The sequence below is a fragment of the Rhincodon typus genome, chromosome 1 (assembly GCF_021869965.1).
Source record: "Rhincodon typus isolate 14 chromosome 1, sRhiTyp1.1, whole genome shotgun sequence".
NCBI lineage: Eukaryota > Metazoa > Chordata > Chondrichthyes > Orectolobiformes > Rhincodontidae > Rhincodon > Rhincodon typus.
The window spans coordinates 129,269,448-129,280,421 of record NC_063332.1 but is presented as its reverse complement, the minus strand read 5'-3'; the positions used below and the strand labels follow the sequence as shown (position 1 = coordinate 129,280,421).

Genomic DNA, 10,974 nt, shown 5'->3' with positions numbered 1-10,974 from the left:
CAGGGACCAAAATTTATGAGAATAGTTCCAGGGCTGAAAGACTTCAGTTAAATGGATAGATTGGACAAATGTTCTTCTGAAAGGTTAAGAAATTTGACAGAATTGCGCAATATTGAGTAGCCTGTAGAGTAGATAAGGAGACACTGTCCCCATTAACCAGGCGACAGATTTAAGGTGATCAGCAAAAGTGTCAAAGGCAATATAAAGAAAAACACATTTTTTTAAAAGCAGTGTCTATGTGACTTGGATTACCTGCGTGAAAGAATGATAAAAGCAGACTCAATTAAATCTTTCAAAAAGGAATCAGCTGAATTCATGAAGGGGGAAGACATTGTAGGCCCACAGACAAAAAGTAGAGTTAGATGGATTTATGTTACAGAAAGCTGGCATGGGTTTGATGGATCACGTAGGCTGCTTCTGTACAGTACCTAAGATTCTGGAGTGATTCTGATTTGTGTATTTGTGACTAAGTCAAGTTACACAATCAATTTAATAACTTACCAGCTGAAAAGCAACTGATTGAAGACTTTAACAGTGTGAGTGAATTCCTTGAGATGCTTTAGCTTTCCTATGTTACATTTCCTTTGGAGTCACTTAGTTGGATCAGCTCAACAACATACCAGACCCCTTAACCACATTGACAATGTTGTGAAATATTGGCTGGTAATTGATTGCTAATTGTTTTGTGAAATTATGTGAAATGGATAAGCTATTTGTGTTTTCATCTGGATATCATGTTCTTCATTAAATGCAGTTAAGCCCCTAGGAATTATCCAATAAGTACATGGTGGTTGCTTATTTCTCATCGAACTAGGGCTGTCAACCCTCATTAAATTGAAATCTTGGTCAGTGTAGCATCAACAACCGCCAAGACTCTTCAGTTAGGAACACTATGACATCAAGTTGATTTGAAGTGAACTGATCCTAAAGGCAAGATTCACAAAATGTTAGGAATTCAGATGTTGGTGCAAGATAGGGTGTGGCAAATGAATGCAAGGTTGAACTCAAAAGGTTTGCATAGAAAATCTCTGATGTAGTTATCAGATTGATGCTCAGAGAATGTACCGTAGGTTCACAACATCAGCTATGGGGAGAGGTCACAGACCAGCAGATCATACGCAGGAAGCTTAGCATTAAAAGTTTTAGTTCTGACAGAAACAAAAACAAAGTTGCTGGAAAAGCTCAGCAGGTCTGGCAGCATCTGTGAAGAACAAAACAGAGTTAATGTTTTGGGTCCGGTGACCCTTCCTCAGAACAGCAGGTGTGTTCGTTGTGGATAGAGGAGGTTAAACTCAATATATTATTAATCTGTGCATCTCAATTATTCATTGGCAAATTCAGTAAATCACTTTTGAATTTTATCAACCGAGGGATCACTGGCAGCAGCTGTGAAAATCCTCCTACATACAATCACAGAAAGCTCTTGCAAATGCAATTGCTGGACAAAGTAGAATTGATTTATTTTATTTCTTACATTATAAAATTTGGAAGGAGCATCTTCTCAAATCATTAAAAAAAAGTTAATGCCAAAAAAGGCTTTACTGCTATAGCAAACAATTTCTTTTCACTTGCACACCTCCAAATAAGATGTGTAAAAATGATTCAAAAATCAAAACTGAGCATTTTCCCATAAAAACACATAATTGCAAACAGATATATTGTCTTCTACTTGATTGCATTGAAAAGTCAAAAGCTTAATCATAAAATGGGTGTTTGTGAGAACTCAGGATTTTAATTTATTGTTATAGTAGAATTTTCATTGTGGGAATATAAGAAAAGTGACAGCAGTCAGTATTGAATGATAGGGAATATGCAGTCAATATTAATCATACAGCACAACATGAAAGTTAAACACAATTTCAAATGAAAAAAAGCACATTTTATTGCACTTAAGTTATAAGAAAATAAAAATTCTAAGTGAATCAAACCATAGACACAATCCCTTTAACGTTTCTCCATCACGTCAGGCAGTTACATACTGTAAAGTAAAAAAAAAATCTGAAATCTGATTTTATTGTTTTGTTTTAAAAACCAGACTATAAATTAACAGGAAAGTAAAAAGAAAAACAAAGTATCTAACTCAAGATTATTTAGTATACAGTGTTAAACCACTTTCACAGTTCATGTTGCATTGTGGATTTTGAATAATAATTAGGCAAACAATTTAACTGTTTTTGCCTGTGCCGCATTCAGTACAAAACATTTGGTATTGTTTCGTCAGTGGCTCATAGCAATAACTGTAACAATTGGATATTTCAATACTGTTTACACTAAGACTGACCAGCAATGACACTTCTTATTTGTATGCACATCTCACGTAAATTATTTGTTCTTTTGCATTATGTCAGTAATCTTAATTGTGTTTTTGACTGTTGCACCATAGTCCTCACAATGAAATTCTCCACAATACAGGCTGAAAGAGCTCCCATCTGAAGGAATGTGTTCAACATTGTTTGCAAAAAAAAAAAAAAATCCAATGTAGCACATAACACTTCTCAATTTCCTTCTTGCAAGCAAATCACACTTTGACAGTTTGCATCTCCTTCCTTCTTTCAGCCTCTCAGAGGCACAGTTGGCTCAAGTTTCAGTGGCAAATGCCTTTTTAAAACTCAAAAATCATCCATACTAGATCAAGTTTAGAACTAGTATGTGGATGTGAAATGTCACAAAAGACGACTTAGCAGCAAGTTATTTGGCCACTGGTATTACAGTACAGGGATGGGACAACTTTAACAAGTCCAAAGACTCATTCAAATAGCAACCTTAAGAACTCTTCCAACTTTGAGTTCTTTTAAGTACTTAGATCACTCAGGATAATTTGCCTCTAAAGAACTATATAAACCCTCATTAAAAGAATCTGGAAGCAGTGGTGAATAAATAGAGAAATATATGTTAATACTGTGACCGTTTGTTGGCAACATTAGGCTTATATATATATATTTTTTTTATATATATATATATAAAAATTGTACAAAATTCACAGTAAGGTCCCAAATGTTGAAACCTGGAAAGACAAAACTGAGACATTTAGACAACCCAAGTCTTTAAGAAAACCAGCTCTTGGCCTGATAAGCAGCTTGTTTAAAACATAACATTTCAAATAAATCTTTTTATGCCTTGCTGCTGAGAATCATTAAAAAAATAATCATTGCACTCGGCTTTGTATCAAGTCTTTCTACACAAAAACTGCCCAGAGTCAAAGGGAAGCCAGATATAACAAGACAATATGTGCATCTGACCAAGTCAAATTTTGTCAATTATAACATGTCCTCCCTTACTCCCTTTCCCGGTGATCCATAGGTCTTTGTGTCTTCATCATGCATCCTGTTGCCCTGAACCAACATCCTGTACCCACCAATGGCAGGGTGATGTACACTGAATTAACAGGCAAATTCTTAATCCATTTCTTCACTTCATGTCCACGTCAAAGTCCAATACAAGCAACTTTGTTTCTTCAGTCCCATTTCTGCTTCCTACTGCACACACAAGCTTTGTATTTGATGCTCTGATTCGCCAGACAACACCTCCACTGCCTCCACTTTCCAGTGTAACCAAATTTCGAATGAACTCTCCTGTTTTCAGGTCCCAAAGTTTTACAGTCCCATCATCTGAGCTAGTTATCACAAAGTTCTTGTTGAATTGGAGGCATGTCACAGCACTCTGATGTTTGTTAGGCCCTGGTGAAGAAAATAAAAGGAGGTGAATCAACAGGCCATGACTTGAAACTCTACATATCCTTATACAAAACAGCTAGGTAAGAACATAAATTTAATACATTACTGACAGGAAAAAGAATTCATACATCATGACAAACTTCACACTTGTACTTTCATCTTCTTTGTGTGTGCAAAGAGTTTAAGTTGTGGCTCAGTCAGTAGCACTCTCATCCTGGAGTTTAAAATGGTGGATTCAAGTTCCACTCCAGGGCTTGAGCACACACATTAAAAAGCTACACTCCAGTGCAGCACTGAGGGAGCCAGAGGTGCTGTCTTTGGAATGTAACATGCCCTGGCCAATATTTGTCTTTCAATCAAGATTACAGAAAGAAATCACCACCTTTATCACATTGCCGTGCAGAATTTAGACTGCTGTATCTGCCAGGCTTGCTTCATGACAACATTACTACTCTTTAGAAAACTCTTCCTGGTCTGTAAAATGTTTTGGGATACCTTGTCGCCATGAAAGGCACTAATAATACAATTATGTTAGTCTTATTACATGCAAATAATGCAGAGATTGCCACAGAAATCAATGAACCAATAAAATCCAGTCATACCTGACTAATCCCCTCAAACCCCTAATTGCTCACCAGTTTCCAAACTGAGAGTCATGATCCCTAATGAGATGACAGAACCGCAAATAGGGCCAAATAGCCTTTTCTCTGTATGTTAACAATTCTGAGATTCTGGGTTGAGAGAAATTTCTGTGGACTGTAATTTTTTTTTTAGTTACAACTGTAGTTTTTTAAAATAAACCACTTGTAATGAAAGTATCAACATTCATCCAGAAGATATTCATTTTTTCATGATTGTGCAAGAATTCACAGTGAGTGTGTTCTCAAAAAAGATAAAACTCTGAAGCCATCTGTGACCACTATTTAACTCCCCAACAGAGGGGACATGAGGCTCAGGCTGAACTGCCCCTCTTCCTAGTCTGTGCCACCGCACTGGCACAGAGATCCATGTCACGTCATGCCCTGCTTGTTTCCTGCACACTCTTTCTAGTGAGGCCATGGCTCCTGTCTGTGGCCATTTTGGATCTAAAAGTATAGTCTTAACCACAATCCCCCTACTCCTGAGCTGTGGGCTTTTCTGACTCCAGTCAGATCACCCTAGTGCTGTGGAAAGATCCGAGTTCCAACACCTTTGATCTTAATACCCTCAAACTGTGCTCCCCCTCCTTCAGGGCCATGGTGGATGAGCTACAGTGGCTCAGATTAAGTAATAGACTGGTTAGTACATGCAATTTTACAAAATACTTTTAAGTTAGACTTTTTCAATTTATGTGAGGTTTCATGTAATGATCTATAATTTGCAAACTTTTATTAATTATATACTGAACATTACTCTGTGGCTTGTTGTTATTTTGTTGTTGCATGATGTCATCCTAACGTTTAAATGTTAAGATTGGGTTCTACTGCTAAATAGTTTAGAAAACATTATTTTCCTTTTTTTGCCTCGATAATTCCTACATTTTTCTAATTTTTTTTCTAAACCCATTTTTTGGATTTTTATTCTTATTGGAAGTTAAGAAATAAAAACATGGTACTGAAATACTTTGCAACCTACATATATTTTCAAACAATTGACACAAATGAAATAGCCCCTGCTTCATTAAAAAAACTCATTATCATACTTACTTACATATAAAATATCTGTCACGTACAATCCTTCCAGGAAGTCTTGTGACAAAGTGGTAATGTCTCAAACTCTGGGTCTGAAGCTCCAGCATCAAGTCCTATGCTAGGCCTTGTTGGCCATGGAAGGGACACGTGTAACATGGCCGTGCAGGTTAATTGTCAGCCTATAAAACCTTCCCACGTGCCTGACAACTGACAGCGAGAGTGGGACAGTTTTCTCATCAGTCTTTGAGATGGCAATGATCAATGGCAAACTTCTGTACTGTTTTACCCAAATGTGCAGACCAATCCAATGGAAGTCATGCAGCAACCCTCACAAACCAGGATAGAAGAAAAGATCGATAGTCAAACTCTCAGTTAAAGATTCAGGATTTGCACGGAGTGCAAAGCAAAAAAGTTATCATGACTCTATATAAAATAGCAGATTGGCTTCAACTAGAGAGCATTAAGTCCAATTTTGGAAACTGCAGGTGCAAACAAGATTTGTAAGAATGGTTTCAGAAATGAGGGACTTCAGTGACTTGAACAGATTGGTGAAGCTGGAGTGTTTTTTTTCCTTAGCAGAAGAGAAGGCTGCGAGGGATTTGATCGAGGTGTTCAAAATCATGAGGGGTCTGGACAAAGTAGATATTGAATAAACTGCTCCCATTGGTGGAAGGACACTTAAGGGGACTGAGCCAAGGACCAGAGGTAATAGATCTTTTCTTTTAAACACAAGTGGTTGAGATCTGGAACACACTACCTGAGCTGGTAGTGGAAGTAAATTCAGCTGTGCTTTCAAAAGTGAAATGGAATTAGCAACTGACAGGGATTTATTGTAGGGCTTCAAGGAAACTCAGACTATCTTATTTGTTCATGCAAAGTACTGGTACGGTGCAACAGGTTAAATGGGTTCCTACAGTGTTGTAACCATTCCATGATTCCATAAATCTGATGATTGAACAGATGTCTCTTAGGCAGCCATTAAGTGGTTAAATCTAGTAAGGGAGATTCATTTCAAGTGTTCCCTTCCTCCACAGTTTCTTTACGTTCAGCTGACAAACTAGCCAAACTGGCTTTAACTGCTGACAGTTTGTGCACAGTTACATTGCACAGTGGTGTAACCTGCTTTCCAATCAGATTTGTATCAAAATGTTTCATTTCCACAACTGAGAAATTCTAAAGTTTCTTAAGTTAACAATACATTTTATTACGAAGGTGGGTAAAATTGTATACATGTGCCAAGAGTTAAAGTACAACTTAATAAGAAATGAGCTATCTAAATAAAAGTTAGTGAGTATTGATAAAAATTGTAGCCAGTAACAAACATTTCAGACTGCCCACAGTCCTCCAAGATCATAAAATTAATCAAATGCTAGTTTAAAAGAAGCATGGTCCAGATTTTGAAGCAAGGCACCTTGACCTGATGCGGCATGTTTAGGATTTGACCTGTTTTGTCAACATAGTTGCTGGAAGTAAGCACTGAAAACAGTGTATTGAATGTGACTGGTCATCTGGGACTATTGTGAATATCAGGGCAAACAGTAGATTTCCGTAACTAATAACATTAAAATATTGAGAAATAACAGAAGAACTCATAAGATATCATAGAGTCAATCAGCATGGAAACATGCCCTCGGCCCAACCACTCTATGCCGATCAAGTTTCCCAAACCAAATTTCCTACTTGCCTGCATTTGGCCCATATCTCTCTAAACCTTTCTCATTCATGTATCTATTCAAATGTCTTTTAGATGTTGTAACTATACCTGCATGCACTTCCTCTGGCAATTCATTCCACACATGTACCACTCTGTGTGAAAAAGGTGTCCCTCAGGTCCTTTTTAAATATTTCTCCTCTCACCTTAAACCTATGCTCTCTAGTTTTGAACTCACACACCCTAGGGAAAAGATCTTTGATATTCACCTTATCTATGCTCCTCATGATTTTATAAACCTCAATAAGGTCACCCCTCAACTTCCTACACTCCAGTGAAAAAAAAAGTCCCAGCCTATCCTTAACTCAAACCCTCCAGTCCCAGCAACATTCTGGTAAATCTTTTCTGAACCCTCTCCAATTTAATAATATCCTTCCTATAACAGGGCGACCAGAACTGTACACAGTACTCCAAACCTAGCCTCACCAAGTGTACAACCTCAACATGACGTCCCAAATCCTATACTCAATGGTCTGAGCAATGAAAGCAAGCGTGCTAAATGCCTTCTTAACCACTTTGTACCTGAACCTCTAGGTCTCTCTGTTCAGCAACATTACCTAGGTCCCTATCATTAACTGTGCAAATCCTGCCCTTACCAAAATGCAATACCTCGCATTTGTCCAAAATAATTGCTATCTGCCACTCCTCAGCGCATTGGCCTAATTATCAAAATTCCTTTGTAACCACAGATAAGATTCTTAATGAATACTATTTCAATTTGAAAGAGGGGGGAAATCAAAGATTGTACTGAGGATAAAAAGATAACAAGGACAGTGGCTGAGGGGAGAACTTACAGAAGTTTATAAAATCATAAGAGGCATGGATAGGGTAAATGCCCAAAGTCTTTTCCTTGGGGTGGAGGAGTCCAAAACTAGAGGACATAGGTTTAAGGCGAGAAGGCAAAGATTTAAAAAGGACCTGAGGGGTAACTTTTTCCACACAGAGGGCGGTGCATGTATGGAATTAGCGGCCAGAGGAAGTGGTGGAAGCTGGTACAATTACAACATTTAAAGGGCATCTGGATGGGTATATGAATAGGAAGGGTTTCGAGGGATACAGGCCGAGCGCTGGCAAATGGGGCTAGGTCAAATTGGGATGTCTGGTCAGCACCGACAAGTCAGATCGAAGAGTCTGTTTCCATGCTGTATGACTATGACTCATTAAGCGAGATTTGACACATTCTTAAAATAACCTAATACAATTCACTTACAATTGTTCACATTCTTGGCAAAATATTAACCAATTAAAATTTTGTTTAAAAAGCCATACCTATGCTGTTAAAGTTAAATTTTCTGCGGTGAGCTTAAATGGACAATTATTGCAGTTCATTCATGAAAATCAAGTGACAATAGGAGAGGAGCAGTGCAGATCAGTTTGCTCATTACAGGGTATAATTGCTTTGCTACAAATGAATGTTAATTTGGATATGAAAAACAGTGTGCTAACCTCAGCATATCCTTTGACATGTTTATTGATGATATGTATGAATTCATTGCCTGTCATCATGTGCTATTTACAGTCTATGCATATGATATAATACGTGCAGTTGCAAAATGAGATTTTGTCAGTTTACTTCAAGGGAATTTTCCTTACATATTTTAAGATATACTAACCGGCTGCTGACAGTTTGGACTGACTGTATTAGCATGATATTGTGATGGAGGTTGTGTAAACGTGTTGAAGCTCAAGAGTTACTGAGTTTATTTTAATGAAATCTTTCATACAAATGTAAATATTGAACCTTGTCAGTGTCAGTGGCTCATTTCACTCAATTGGTGAGTTTTTGATCAGGAACACAAAAATCCGCAGTAGGATTACAGCAAGGACCAAATTGGGAACTCCATGCCAGACAAGGCTTAGTAAAACACTGTTCAGTTCGTGTACCCTCTCAGTCACTGGGAAAATATTCAGCATATTTACAACTCATAGAAGATTCTCCCTTCTATTCAACAAAATCACTTCTGCATTTGGTTGTTTGGCTCAGCATTAAGTTACCATTAAAACACAAAATAACCCAAGGTTATATTCAAAAACTTAAACCTTATATTTGAAGGTTACATTAAATAAATCAACTTATGCTTTGAAAACTGGCTTGGAGGGTGTAATTACTGCACATTATTCAAAATAAATGCATATCACATGATGCTATACTCTTCTCTACTGTTGAGTTAAATCTTCAAACTTAAAACAAAATGCATTTAGACATGTTCACAGATGACATGAATGAATTCAGATTCATTGCCTGTTATATGCACTATTTACAGTCCATACATTGGAAGTATTATATCAAATGCAAATTAAAGCAGCCAACGAATAATTTTAAATTCTAGTAACAGTTGGAAGAGGAAATGTGGCACCACATTTGTGCATAGAAAGCGCTCATAAACTGCAATTTGATCTGTCTTTGGGTAAAAAATTGAGTAGACTGAAGCCATTACTTTTTTAGTCCAGACTCTGTTCTCTAACTACTGCTTCCATGCCACTCCCTGGCTATAGCATGTTTATAGTTTTGGTTCCATAACTGACTTCTGAACTCAGTCGTTCCATCACTAAAACTGCCTACTTCTATTTAAGATCACCTCTCTCTGTCCTGCCTCAGATCATCTGGGAAGGTCTCAGCAGATTGGAAAACTGTGAATATAAATCTTTATTTGAGAAAGGAGAAGGGCACAAAGCAGGAAATCATAGACCAGTTAATCTAAACATCTGCCATTGCAAAAATGCTAGAATTGAGTAGCAAGGCATTTAAATCAAAACACAACCAGTGTCAGAAGTGTTGTGAAACAAAGATCATCCTTGAGACACTTATTAAAGTTCTTTGAGATGTACAGCAGAGTGGATAATGGGGAAATAGTGGATGATGCAACCCAACGGTGCTACATAAAAGGTCACTTTGCATAAAGATTGAACTGTAGTGCTGAAGGTGATACATTACCATGGATGGAGGATTAGCTAATGAATAGGAAATAGCGAAATAGGTCATTTTCAGGCTGATGAAATGTTAACAGGTGGAGTGCCACAGGGATCAGTGCTGGTGTGTCTCAAACACTTATGATCTGTAGTAATGACTTGGGTGAAGGGTCTAAGTGTATTGTAGCCTAACTTGCTGATGACATAAAGATGAGTAGGCAGGCGAGTTTGCAAAGGTATATACATAGGTTAAGTAAATGGGCAAACTTTTGACAGATGCAGTCTAATATAGGAAAATGTGAGGTTGTCCACATTTGGTGGGAAGAATAGAAAAACAGAATATTATTTAAATGGAACAAAAAAAACACTGAATACTGTAATACAGGAAGTCTAGATGTCCTTGTACATGAATCACAATAAGTTAGCAAGCTGGTTCAGCAAGTAATTAGGAAAGCAAATAGAAATTTGCATTTATTGCAAAGAGGATGGAGGATAAAAGTAGGAATGTCTTGTTAAAACCATACAGGATATTGGCGAGTCTGCAACTAGAGTGTATAGTTCTGATCGCCTTACATAAGAAGGGTTATACTTGCACTGAAAGCAATTCAGGAAAGATTAATTGGGCTGACTTCTGGAATGAAACAGTTGTCTTATGAGGAAATAAGCAGATTGGGCATATATTCACTGATTTTACAAGAATGAAAGGTGATCCTATTCAAACATAACAATTCTGACAAGGCTGGACAGAATAAATGCAGGGAGGATATTTCCTCTTGTGGTGGAATCTAGAACCATTGAACATAGCTTAACAATAAAGGGTCTCTCACTTAAAAAGGAGGTAAGAAAGCTTTGGAGACTTGGTCCCAGAACATATTCAGAGCTGACTTAACCAGATTTTTAACCTACAAGAGATTGAAAAGTTATGGTGGCGAGACAGCAAAGTGGAATTAAGACAACAATCAGATCAACCATGGCATTTTGAATGAAGGAGCTGTCTCAATAGACCAAA

The 10,974-nt window shown here is 37.4% G+C and overlaps 1 protein-coding gene across 7 annotated transcripts in view; it reads right to left on the bottom strand.

Moving 5' to 3' along the window:
* Positions 1-1,857: 1,857 nt before the first annotated feature.
* fbxw7 (F-box and WD repeat domain containing 7) overlaps positions 1,858-10,974 on the bottom strand; it is a 360,356-nt gene continuing 351,239 nt past the window's right edge. For all 7 annotated transcript variants that reach the window (XM_048600812.1, XM_048600827.1, XM_048600817.1 and 4 more), the window contains one exon: positions 1,858-3,677. In XM_048600812.1, the coding sequence (XP_048456769.1) occupies positions 3,409-3,677 (269 nt within the window). In that variant the 3' untranslated portion in view covers positions 1,858-3,408. The remainder of the gene's footprint in view (positions 3,678-10,974) is intronic.